The 13,890-nt window shown below is 39.5% G+C and overlaps 1 protein-coding gene across 4 annotated transcripts in view; it reads right to left on the bottom strand.

The window, feature by feature from the left end:
* The window catches only part of LOC104596758 (transportin-1-like), a 114,974-nt gene that overhangs the window by 82,621 nt on the left and 18,463 nt on the right, over positions 1-13,890 (bottom strand). For all 4 annotated transcript variants that reach the window (XR_735094.3, XR_735093.3, XR_016076153.1 and 1 more), the window contains exons 8-12: positions 3,709-3,775; positions 3,556-3,612; positions 3,426-3,455; positions 3,275-3,334; positions 2,793-3,020 (exon numbers count right to left, since the gene is read on the bottom strand). Coding sequence is in view for 1 of the 4 variants with exons in the window: in XM_010258037.3 (XP_010256339.1) it covers positions 2,793-3,020; positions 3,275-3,334; positions 3,426-3,455; positions 3,556-3,612; positions 3,709-3,775 (442 nt within the window). In the remaining 3 variants the exon portion in view is untranslated. The remainder of the gene's footprint in view (positions 1-2,792; positions 3,021-3,274; positions 3,335-3,425; positions 3,456-3,555; positions 3,613-3,708; positions 3,776-13,890) is intronic.

Raw genomic sequence — 13,890 nt, 5'->3', positions numbered from 1 at the left:
ATGCCTTTCTGAATGGAGATCTGCAAAAAGAAGTTTACATGCATTTGCCTCCTGGATTCTATGATGCAAAAGTAGGTAAGAAGGTTTGCCGGCTCAACAAGGCTTTGTATGGTTTGAAACAGTCACCTAGGGCTTGGTTCGATAGATTCAGACTAGCACTTGTGAAGTTTGGATATGTACAGGCCCAGTCAGATCATACGCTATTCATCAAGAGGGTGGAGTCCTCTTTGACACTGTTGGCAGCATATGTTGATGATATTGTGGTCACAGGGAATGATAGCCATGAGATTGAGTCTCTTAAACAGCTTCTTCACCAAGAATTTGAGGTGAAGGACCTTGGTGTACTCCGGTATTTTTTGGGTATTGAGGTTGCTAGATCCAAACAGGGGATCTTTATATCTCAGAGGAAATATGTCCTAGACCTGTTGGCAGAAACTGGAAAGTTAGGTGTCAAGCCTGCAGATACACCAATTGAACAGAATCACAGGATTAGTGTCGAGAGTGGGGAGCTTCTTGAAGACAAAGTTATGTTCCAGCAACTGGTAGGAAAGCTCCTATATCTCTGCTTCACTCGGCCAGATATTACTTATGTTGTTAGTGTTGTCAGCCAGTACATGCATTCTCCTAGAACCACACATCTTCTTGCGGCAGAAAGAATCTTAGCCTACTTGAAGAGATGCCCAGGTAGGGGTATACTTTTCAAGAACAACAATCACATGAAGGTGGAGGTTTATACTGATGCAGATTGGGCTGGGAGTGTTGATGACAGAAGGTCTACCTCGGGATATTGTGCCCTTGTGGGAGGAAACCTTGTCTCCTGGAGAAGTAAGAAACAAAGTGTGGTCTCCCGGTCAAGTGCTGAAGCAGAATACAGGTCCATGGCCAATGGAGTGGCTGAAATCCTATGGCTAAGATGTCTACTTGAGGAGTTGGGTATTGAGTATGAGAAGCCCCTGATGTTGTACTGTGATAATCAAGCTGCCATTAATATAGCACATAATCCAGTACAGCATGACAGAACCAAACACATTGAAGTTGACTGCCATTTTGTGCGAGAGAGGGTCTCATCTCAAGAAGTATGCCTCCCTTACATCACATCCAGTATGCAACTAGGCGACATTCTTACTAAAGCCGTATCAAGAAAGAAGCTAGAGGCGGATCTGTCCAAGTTGGGAATGATGAACATATACTCCCAACTTGAGGGGGAGTGTAGAGAACATTGATGTGGGCCCCACAGCTGTGGTCCCACTCTGCCCGTAGGGTAGAATGTATCTAGTCACAGCTGTGGTTATTTTTCTGTTCTGTTATTTCTAGTTTTAGTTTTATATTGGTTATTATTTGTTAGCAGTTATGATGTAAACACCAAGGGCAGATATGTCATTTCATGTAACTAGCATAACCTATATATATTAACTTAAAGTGGCGGCGGCAGAACATTGACATTCTGTTCTCAAAATCTGTGTTCTCTTGCTCTTCCATCACTCTTTCTTCTACATCTTCTTCACTTTCTCTTCTCATCGAACCTGAAATCTCTTAGTGATCAAGACTGAATAGCAGTCTTGAAAACCTACAATTATTTTCATTTCAGCCCTGCAAGGGCCTCCTTGTAAATTCTCTAAATTGTGTTGCCCTTGGAGTAGGGTCGAAGCATCCATTCTTCATCCCAGAATTTTGTATTCTGCTCTGGGTCTATTGACAGAAAACCCAACCAATGACATTTCTAAAATCACCTTCCACCAGCATCGGTCTAGAACCAAGAGATTTGGCAAACCTTAGACTAAGAGAAGGGCTCTTGTTTCAGCTTCTCAAGAGTCTGCCAAGCTAATCGGCCCACTGAAAACCCAAGCAGTTTACTATGCATGAAAGCTCAACTTGCATTTAGGTCACTGAAGCAAAAAATCAGTAACATTACTTTTTTTGGGAGGGGGGGACCACTGCCAGAAAAATCTTTGAGGATAGACTGCCACAAATTTCTTGCAATAACACAATTGATGAGAAGATGGCTCACTGATTCACCATCACTCAAGCACAACATAGACACATGAGGTGAGAAATAAAGAGTACCGCTTCTTTTCCTTCAAATCAGATCACAAGTATTAATTCTACCACAAGCCGCCTCCCAAAAGAAAAAGGACATTGTCATGGGAACAGACGATGCCCAGAGTCTTTTCACCTGAAGGGGGATGTTCATGGGCCCAGCAACAAGATGGAGATAAAAACGATTTTGTGGTGAGGTAAGGGACCAGACTATTTTGTCTGGGATGGAAGAAGACAAAAGGACATCATTTAAAGCAGCCAAAAGATGGGAAATCTCAGTAGCTTCCCAGTCATTCAAGGCTCTATGAAACTAGAAATTAAAGGACAGGCATTGGTTTGCTCTAGTAAGGACCAAAGAAATCAAGGCTTCTTTGTTTTGGAAAATTTGAAAAAAGACTAGGATAGACTTGACACAAGGGTTAGACATTGTTCCACAAATTAGAAGCTCTAATCTTACCTTAAATTTCTGCGCTAAGATGATTGTGCCAGGAATTTTAGTGAGTCAATTAAAATACAGCCTACCATTTGGAGTTGCACTACTTCAGAAGTTCAAGTAAAAATGAAGCATCCACAATAATGGGAAAAGCATATTAAATATAACATAAACATGAGGAAAATCCATTAACTTGTCAAATATTAACATGTACATGGAAAATTCTAACTGAAGAACCATGATATATGCATCAACTTCCTTTCATAATAATCATACAAAGAACTCCTTTGGATACGACTCTAACAGCAGCTGAAACCTATACCTCAGATAAATGAGGGTAAAGACCATTAATGCAACCCTCAGCTATGGCACCAATAGCTAGAACAGCAGCTTCCCTATCCTTCCAGGTGTTGTCATCTGCAGTAGCTAGCTTAGCCTGAACAAGAGGCATCAGTGTTGGAAGAATCTCATCTCCAAACACGTTTGAAAGGATATCTAGGGCAGCTGCACTGCATTTCCTCAGATTCCAAATGTTGACAATGTCATCATCCTGGAAATGACAAATCACATAATGACCAAATAAAAGCAAATCAATATCATGAACCAACGATTATGCTTACAGCTAATAAAGCATAAAAACAAATTATTGATCACCCATTTCAAACAGTTGTCCAAACAACCATAATGCAAATTTAATTACAATAAGCAATATGAATAAGGTTGGATCCAATGAATGAGAAGGTAGGTGCTTATCAGAAACAATAAAAGGAATGAGAAGGTATCAAGGTAGGCTAAAGATCATACATCATCCTCCATGTTATCTGCCCCATGAAATCTTGATGAATGAAAACGAGGCTTCAGATCCTACAACAAATGGATTTTCTTATCAGCATATAGTCATTGAGGAATGAATTTAAACCCAAAGACACAGGAATTCATTAACAAAAATACTGACCTGATCTCTATCAGGGAAAGACTCATCTTCCTGCATATGTAATAGGGATTACTAAAATGGCTTTCTACAACTGTCTTTTCAGAAAGATTTAGGAACAATAAAAATGACCCTTTAAAACAATAAAACTTACTTCCGCATCAACCAGTGATTCATCATCATCAGCATAAACCATGTTTGACAACAGAACCTACACATGTGGTTATGAACAATGTAAAAATAACTCCAGAAATTTAAAAAAAAAGGCCAGTTTTTTTCAGAAACCAGCACAGGAGGCGAGAAATACTGGAATTAGACGTGGTAGAAACTCTCCTAAGCATTCTGTCTGGAATTGAGCATCGCAGTATGCTGACCTGGAATAAAAGAAGGCAAATTTTTCATAGTAACAAAAACCAGCTTGATAGCCTTCAAAATCGTCCTAGTTGAAACTATGTCTACATAAACTAGAAAATCAGTTTGTTAGTTTGGGCAGAACAAATGCAAATTATTTTGTATCTCCTTTTCCTAATCAGACAGGAGAAATGAGAAAACTGAACTGCCAGATCTTAACAAATGGTGCAAAACTGAACGACCAGATTTAAGCAAGTAAACAGTGCAGATTTGGTGGAAAATTTTTGGGAGGTTGTTGAGATTCCAGCTTGTAATGTAAACTCATGTCTTAGTGACTAACTGGTGTGGTGTGGGACCTTGACACCCAATCAGCTTGAATCTTTCCCTTTTATTTTAATAAAATTTCTTCTTTACTCTTCAAAAAAAAAAGAAACAAATGGTGCAAAACCATATGGAACGAACCTAATCATCTATTTGTTCCAGAACTCAAAGCCTATACCTTTTCTAGAAAAAGGGTAACAGTATAGATCATATTAATTACATAGGCAAAAAATAGTGTACACAAGGGGTTGAAGTGTAGGAAAGAGCTATTTTCACCTGGACGACAAGGCTATTTACCACTGAATTCAAGTATCATCGCCTCAATCCATTCTTACTTGATGCTTATAAGAAACATGTGCTCTCTTTAAGGTAGCATCCCATGGCCAGTCCTGACACTTTTGACATCATGTCAGTCATGTGTCCCTTCAATGGCAAATTAAGTAATATGTTACATTTTGGAAACCCTAGTACCAGTAGGAACACAAGAGCCTCATATTTAGTAAAGTCCATATCCCAAATTGACCCCCTAGACAACCAAAAATATATTGTTATCAGTCACCCACTAATTCCAACTTGCAGATGTTACCTAGAGAGCTGTCAGAAAATTGAAGCTTCATCTCACCAAGAGAAGAGAGAAAGGGGAGAAGCCAACACAAGGTAATGAAACTAAAGAAGATGGTGCAGGATCCTATCTATCATCTTTGATAAATTTTATATTTTGGAGGACTATCTAGATTCTAATTATGTGAAATATCCCTTAAATTAGCATATGTAGTTTAAATGAGACTCCGTAACATTAAATTCTTTCAATATATAATGAAGAAGTTACATCTATTACCCACAACAGGAGGAGCTTGACACCCTTTTAGTGGACTTCTTTTTCCCATCCACTTATACCTGTTACTTTCATCTTATCTCCAATACTATCCCCCTTTTCTCCCCCCCAACTGCTGATAAGCCTATACCCATCCAATCCAGACTCCAATAGCATGTGTCTCACTGCTAATTAGATGCAAGAAAGGCAGAAAATACAAAGGCAAGGCAGGAAAAGCCACCAACAGAAAAGGACAGCAGCTCTCAGAAGGAGAACAGACCAATCCTACATCAGCAAAGAACCCCAGCTCAAGCCACCAATAGAAAAGGATGCCTAGCCTAGGCATCCATCTAAACAAGATGTTCCTCCTCGAAGGAACCCTAGAACTTCTCTAATATTATAACTAGGCTCCAAACCCCAAGAGGACATCATCCAGTTAATCATTGTGAATAGTCACCTTATGCTTCAAAATACTCATAGACAAAGGACGGAGATAACCTGAGGACCTGAAGAACCACAACTTACGGTTGCGAACTTCAGAAGTACATAACGCTGAAAGATAACCTCTTCTCTATCATCTCTGAACAGTGATTTAAAAGGCGTGCCTAGGCGCACAGGCGAGGCGCATTTTAGGGTAGGCACCTCGCCTGGGTCCTAGGTGCAGCCCTTTCAAAAGGTGCATGCCTGGTGCGCCTAATGTGCCTTGCGCCTCAGCCCAGGCATGCTCCGAGAACCCCTATTTGGTAAAGTTGTTCATTCATTCATCCTACTAAAATATCTTCTTAAAAAGAAATTAAAATTATAAAATCATTATTTTTTGTGCGAGAACTAAGAATTTAGGACCCTAAGATGGACTTGTTTGTGCTTGCCTCGAGGGGCATGGCACAAAGGTGGCTCGAAGAATCAGGAATGTAATATGTTTTACATCACATTAGCTACTTTAAGTAATGCAATTGAGGAAAAAAAGAGATTGTGGGTTTTACATGCTTGAAAATGTTTTATATGTTTGATTTTATTTTTAAATTCATATTTGAATATGCTTTACATGTTATGTTTATGTATTTTAATTTTAGATATTAGGTTTTTTAAAACATTTATTTTAAAATTTAAAGTTTATATTTTTTATTAATATTATGTTTAATATTTTTTTATTTTTTTTTCAATTCTTTTGCATTTTTTTTCTTTTTCTGACATTTATTTGATTTTTTAGCATTTTTTTATTTTTGCACCTTGCTTCAAAAAGGCGTGCACCTCGCCTTGTGCCTTGGGCGCAAATTGACCCCTACGCCTTTTTTGCGCCTTGCGCTTTTAAAACATAGTCTCTAAAACTCCCAAAAATCTCATAGTGTTAGATTCCCCCAATATTTTAACTTTTTTTTGAGAAAGGTAAAGTATAATGTGTTAACTAAAACGAAAGTATACATGCATGGTCCTCTATGCAAAGAACACACAAGAGTAGACAAATTTTTAATAGCAGAAGGTGCAAGAAAAGCACAAGGTGTTTGCATGCACCTTTTTGAAGCAAAGTACAAATATTTTAAAACATTCAACATATTCAAACTATAACATAAAAATAATATTAATTCAGAAAAATGCAAACTTGAATTTTAAAAGAAGTTAAATGTTTTAAAAAGCTTATTGGCTCAAATTAAACTCCATAAGCATAACATATAAAACAAATTCAAACACTCAACAATTCAAGCATGTGAAACTTTCAATCAGTTTATTCTTTCCAAATTGCATTATGTCAAGTAGCTAATGTGACGTTAAACATCTTACATTCCTAATTCTACGAAATTGACCCTATGCCTCCATAAAGGCCCCTTGAGACAAGCCCAAACAAATCCAAGCAAGGGTTAGGAATCAAATATCCCATATAGGCCCCGTTTGTTTACCGGTAAATAAGATGGGGAAATATCCCATTGACCAACTTTACAGTGTTCTTCTTTGCATTAAGTATTGGGCCCCACGGTAAAGAGAGCTTCATTTACCTGGGTAAAACTAACCATCTCCCAAGTGGGTAAGTAACTTTCCCACCTGGGGGAAAAGTTTATAAAACATGATGGAACAAGTTTGCCCTTTTTAACATTAGCTTTTTATGGGTAAAAAGGTCATTGTATTACTTACCTGGGAATCAAAAGAACATGGGTAAATGAACTTACCCGGGTAAGTGTTACCCAAGAAACGTTTACCTAGGTAAGTGAACTTACCTGGGTAAGTGAGAAATTTGTAAACGAACGGGACCATAAGTTGTGTGATTTTAGTTGCAGTTCATTATATTTTAGGATTAGGAATCAAATGTTATTTGATGAAAAATGTCTTGTATTGAGAAGGATGATTAAACAACACCAGCAAAATGGGGTGGTTTGTGGGACACTTGCCTGGACTTGTTTAGGCTTGCCACAAGGAGCATGGACAAGGATGCAAACAAAGGCTTCAGCTATTTGAAAAGTCGATGGTTTCGTCTATTATAAAGTTGATGATAAACCAATAAACCATTACTAATCTACAAATCGTCTATTATAAAGTTGATGATAAACCAATAAACCATTACTAATCTACAAAAAGTATTAAATGGTAATTTAGAAGTTGAACCATCACAAAAATGTGAATCCACAATATATATAAAAGACCTGTTCATAGGCTAGACCAAGCTGGGTGGGATCTGCCTCTTTATTAACAGAAAATGATCAGGCCCGAGCCTGAGCCATCCAACCATTGGGCCTAGGTTTTGAGCTCAAGCCAAACCATTATATAAAGCCCAAAACCTGGCCCAAGCCCAAAGCCCAATCTGGACCATAGTTTTCAAGGCACCAAGGCAAGGCTAGACGACAGGGGTTGCCTTGTCGCCTAGTCACGTAAGCAGGCACCTAGGCATCACCTAGACGATGGATTTTTCTAAGTAAAAAATATATATTCTAGGGAAGTTACCTAGGTTCCACAATCATATTTCCTTAAGAATTATTCATAATTTTCGTAAGTATAAACTTCATGTTTGAAGGGATGAGATATCCATCGTATGGACGCCCAAATCTGCGGAATAAAGGGGGCGAATTTCAAAAAAAAAAATTTCTCTCCCTTCAACTGGGAATCGCATTCCCTATTTAGAAAATCATGTTTTCAATGATCATTCTTGAACCATAAACTGAACCAGATCTGAACCAAAAGGAGTAGGAGAGGAATATACCTGATACGGAGAAATAGTATTCCCCAACGAAGGTGCTCACGCCCAAGGAAGGATCCAAAGACTGCTCCCACTGAAAATGGCACAGTGCAGGATGGAACAGAATCAGCAGTATTCTTCTCCAAGAATTCTGTCCTTCGCAAGAAATAGCAGGATGGCACATGAGCACAACTTCCTATCAATTCTTTCTCAAATAACTGATGTCAAGATCGAATCTTGACTTCTCCCACAACTGGAGATCGAACTGGCAAACAGGGCGGCAAGAACAAGGAGACGGCAAGAAAGAATTCTGCAGGGTTGCTTAATTCTTTCTTCTGTGATTTCAACTCCGAAGAGGATCTGATTATGTGTGTCATCTAAAGGCTGCCGCCCCCTCCTTCTTTTGTTAACCTAAAAGATCAGCTCCTAATCCAATTAGGAGCTGCTTATCCAAATCATATTTGGATCAGCCCTCTCTTTAGGTGATAAGGATAAACTCTTATCTTATCTGCAGATTAGATTAGCTTTCTCCTAATCTCATTAGGAGGTTTCTAGATCTGAATCACATTCAGATCTGGACTCTCTGAGTGGATAGGGTCAAGACCCTATCCTATCTGCTAATCCATCTCAGAATTCGCCCCATAATTAACTAATTAAATAGCCTAGTTCGAAATGGGCTTTAGGCCCATTAAGCTTATGTGCTCACTTAACCCTCCTAACTGCTGCCCAGTTGGGCTTCCTTGTATGGCGTGGGACCCAAGCATTGATCTACACATCAGCCACATGGGTTCGGCCCAGCCTTTGTTACAAGGCCTGGCCGAATACACTGTTATGGACAGTGCACCCCCTGAAACCCATCAAATGGGCTCTATGGGCCCAACACTTACCCTAAGTGGTCCCTGGGCCAAGCCACCTTGTAACACCCAAGGACTGTGGGCAGATGCAAGATTAGCCCATCAGGTATTACCCTCAATGGTCTTACACAACCTCTCTGCCCATAATGATCATACACTGCCTGACAAGAGAGGACCTCTCCCTCGGCTGCAAGGAACAGTGTTGCACTCTCTACTTATATGGATCCCAGGAATTAAAACCTTCTTGCAAACATTTTATAAACCATAATATATATACTTTTATATCTCATATAAAATATACTTTGCAAAACAAATCTCAACGATTGAAATCGACTGCCGGCAGTCTTGGTTTCCATCAGTGAGAGTGCATCCCCGATCATTACCTTTGTCCGACAAAGGGGTTGATCCTGTCACTACGATCACCCACTCAAATGAATTCTCAGACTGTCCCAACATACCCAGGTTTTGACCCCCGCTAAGGATCTCACTGATTGGTATATCAAAGACAGCCCAATCCGACACCCAATGCAGTATCATAATCGAGTCTAGGGGTCGGGTGTAACATTCCAACTTTGCCCATTAATCCCCAAGGTCCAGGGCAATACTGGAAATCTGGTTCAGTTCAAAGATTAAATTTATCCTACACTATATGTGCCTAGGGTCTCACCCTGGCAGCTGAGACAGGCCACCCCAACCGACTTGGTGGCACCACAGTGTCAGCCTTATCAGGATAGGTCTCCCCAGACCGACCCACTGGCTGTGAACATTCTAAACTAACACGAGTCTCATTAAGGGAGGAGGTGGACTTGAATCAAATATGCACTTTTATTCATTTACAATAAATTCATAAAGTACATCATTCTGATTGAAGCTAAGGGCATACAAAACTGTCTAACAATGTTAAAGTATAAAAAATCAACACTTTTTTTTTGAAGGTAAGGTAAATTTATTAAAACATCAGAGATTACAGAGGGGCTACAAAAATGGATCAATATTACAGGGAACAAACCCCAAAACTAAATTACAACTCAAACAACTTCTAGACTTCAATTGTGCTCCAAGAGCCCTGGATTGGAGCCCTTTCACAGCTACAGACCAAGACACTAGTTTCCCCACACTACAAGATAAAAGACTGTCTACATCCTTGGACTTGTTTTGAAAAATTCTTCTGTTTCTTTCTGCCCAGATGGTGCTGATCATTGCTGCAGGAATAGCCAACCACACTTTTTGCCAACTTGGAGAGGCCTTGAAGCTCCCAGCTTCTTAACAGATGCATCACTTTATTCGGCATGACCCAGGAAAGGCCCATAGAAGAAAGGAAATGATCCCACAAGGCTGTTGAAACAGGACAATGGATAAAGAGATGGTTGTTGTCCTCTTCATTTTGACCACAAAGCACACAACCCAAATTTTGAATTTGCATTCCCCTTCTAACCAGATTCTGCTTAGTGAGGTTTCTATCCAAGGCCACAGCCCAAAGTAGAGAGTTTATTTTATGAGGGGGAATCTGGCTCCAAATTTAATCAGCCGGGAAATTCTCATTATTCCCCCCTTATAACTTTTTGGCAAAAGAGTTCACTGAGAATACACCATCTGCAGACCACTTCCAAACCCAGGAGTCTTCTTCCAGCAAGTTTAAGGTCTGATTTGAAAGCAGATCAAACAGATCCACCACTTGATCCACTTCCCAATCTTGGAAAGCCCTTCTGAAAGTAGGATTCTAGGAAATAACATTATCTCTCAGCTCATAGCAGTCAGCAATCATTACCTCTTGACTCTCTACAATCTGGTAAAGCCATGGGAACATCTCTTCTAAAGATCTGTTATTACACTATTTATCTTTCCAGAATTTCAGGCGATGTCCAGAACCCAGTTTAAGGGATAGACCACTATTTAGAAGAGGAAAGATTTCCATGATTTTCTTCCAAAGAGAACATCCCAAAGAAGTGAGGTTAGAAATGGTTAGCCAATCCCCACTGTCAGTTTCATACTTGGCTGCTAAAATTTTCCTCCACCAGCTGTCTCTTTCTTTACCAAATGTCCATATCCATTTCCCCAGAAGGGCCCTGTTAAAAATTTTCAGCTTCCTCACCCCCAATACAAGATGGATTTTCTTCTTCTCCTCCCAGCCTTTCCACAAGAAATCCCTTTGGAGCCTTTCTAAACTTTGAGTCAATTTTGTTGGGATTGGAAATAGAGAAAGGAAATAGTATGGCAAGTTGGATAGGGATAGGGAGCTCTTTAGAAGGGTGATTCTACCCCCCCCCCCAAAGACAGGTATTTAGTTTTCCAAGAGGCCAATTTTCTTTCCAACCAATCAACATATTCATGAAAAGAAAAAAAGAAAGAAAAGAATATTCAAAAAATATAGGGGCTGCACCCCTATTTTTGTTATAGGAAAAAAAGAAAAGAAAAGGTGGAAGAAGAAGAAAAAGAAGAAGAAGATGATGATGAAGTGGAAGAAGAAAATCTGTTGATTATACAAACTTGTAACTTCTTCCTTATTGGTTCAGGTTTTGAAGTCTTTGAGGGTTCAATACAGCATTTAGCAATGTCTGTATTGAAGTCTTTGAGGGTTCAATACAACATTTAGCAATGTCTGTATTGATTAAACCCTAACAAATAAGAAAAAAATAAAAAGAAATTAGTATATAAACATACAAAATGAATATTTTAGTTTAATAATGTCTATTTTATAATTATAATCTCAAAAAATTATGAACATAAAAGTATTTTATGGCACAATGTACAAAACCGCTTGGCAATTAGGCAAGCAAGCCTCCAAGGGCCCCTTGTCACCTAGGTGTCCGCTTGGACATCACCTTGACAACTATGATCTGGACAGATATATTATAACATATTAATTATATATTATTAATATATTATATTTTTATTATATAATATTATTGGGATGAGATTATTTGAGAAAGCCCAAGCTCGGCCCAAAAAATAGTCAACCTAAGCCCAAGCCCATGGGCCTAAAACTTTGTCCAAGCCAGATAAAGAACAGATCAAGTTGCGAGGTCTGCACAATAAAAACCACCTTTAAAAAAGGTACAAGCCTAGGCTGAGTTGCATGGCACACTTGGCATGCACCTTCTCAAAGGGGCTGCACCTGGACTCAAGTAAGGTGCATTGGGTTCCCCCATTGCATAATCACCAAAGTTAACCAGAATAGCGTGAAAAGAGGTAGAGGCCCATTTTGCTGAAACTTTTTGCTAAAAATATCAACATGGACATGTAAAAACAATCTCTTGAGATTGAATCAACTCATAAATTTCCAAAAGATTCCATTATCTTAAGCCAATATGCAACCATCTTTAGAGAGTTCACACAGTTATGGAAGACTCTAGAGATTCTCTCACCACATCCCAAGTGAAAGCTAAACTACTGTAGCCGAAGTAGCAGAAAAGAGGAGAAGAAGAAGAGATGCTGAAATGTCGAACTAGTCTTCCCCAGTCAACAGTACTATTATTTATATTAAAGTACAATACAATGTTACATGAAATGACTGGGATGCCCCTGATTAGTGATGGGACACCTACTTAAAACACTAAACAGACTTAGGCCCATTAACACAGGCCCAGTACATAACAACTTAAACTCAAATACAGGCTAATAAGAACTCTTATCAGCCGAACCATCCACACATACAAAACCTTCAACCTAACACTCCCCCTCAAGCTAAGCATGGATGTCAATCATGTTTAGCTTGCCAAGAAGGTCTATGAACTTTGTTGCAACCAACCCTTTAGTCAATACATCTGCAATTTGCATCTCAGATGGAATATAAGGCACACAGAGTTCACCCGAGACAATTCTTTCTCTAACAAAGTGCCGATCAATCTCAATATGTTTTGTCCTGTCATGTTGCACGGGATTGTTGGCAATGTTGATGGCAGCTTTATTGTCACAATATAGCCTGAGAGGACCTTTAGCCTTAAATGCCAAGTTCATTAAGAAGAGTTATGAGCCATAAGAGTTCAGCAACCCCATGGGCCATAGCCCGATATTCTACTACTGCACTTGATCTAGCCACTACATTCTGCTTCTTACTGCGCCATGTGACCAGGTTTCCTCCCACAAATGTACAGTAACCCGAGGTTGACTTCCTGGCTCCAACAGACCCAGCCCAATCTGCATCAGTGTAGGCTTCAATTTCAATTCTATTGTTTTTCCTGAAGAGAATTCCCTTCCCTGGGCAAGTCTTCAAGTACCTGAGAATCCTTTCAACTGCTTTCATATGAGGGGTCTTTGGAGAGTGCATAAATTGACTGACAACATGCACAGCATAAGCAATATCTGGCCGAGTGAGGGATAAGTAAAATCAGCTTCCCTACCAATTTTTGGTATCTCTCTCTATTACAGTAGTCCTCCCCTACTAATTCCTGCAGGCCATGATTCTGTTCTATTGGAGTATCTACTGGCCTGCACCCCATCATGCCTGTTTCCTCTAGGAGGTCAAGAACATACTTCCGCTAACATATGTAGATTCCCTCTCTTGACCTGGCAACTTCAATCCCAAGAAAATATCTCAAATGACCCAAGTCTTTGATCTAAAATTCCGAAGCTAGAAACTCCTTCAGCCTTCTTATCTCTTCCAAGTCATTCCCGGTAATTACCATATCATCCACATAAACAATGAGTGCAGTAAGTTTGCTATCCTGTCTCCTTATGAACAAGGTATGGTCTGCACCACTCTGAGTGTACCCCACTTTCTTCATGGCCCCACAAAGCCTCTCAAACCATGCACGGGGAGATTGCTTCAACCCATATAATGCTTTCCTTAGTTAGCACACCTTTCTACCAAAATCATAGCCTGGTGGAGGTTCCATAAATACCGCTTCATGAAGGTCACCATTTAAGAAGGCATTCTTCGCATCCAGCTGATGAAGTTCCCATGAAAAATTTGCTGCTAGTGACAAAAGAACCCGAATTGTGTTGAGCTTTGCTACTAGGGCAAAGGTTTCTTTGTAGTCAATCCCT

This window comes from Nelumbo nucifera, chromosome 5 (genome assembly GCF_055504915.1).
Source record: "Nelumbo nucifera cultivar China Antique chromosome 5, China Antique-T2T, whole genome shotgun sequence".
Lineage (NCBI taxonomy): Eukaryota > Viridiplantae > Streptophyta > Magnoliopsida > Proteales > Nelumbonaceae > Nelumbo > Nelumbo nucifera.
This window is presented reverse-complemented; position numbering and strand designations above follow the sequence as displayed.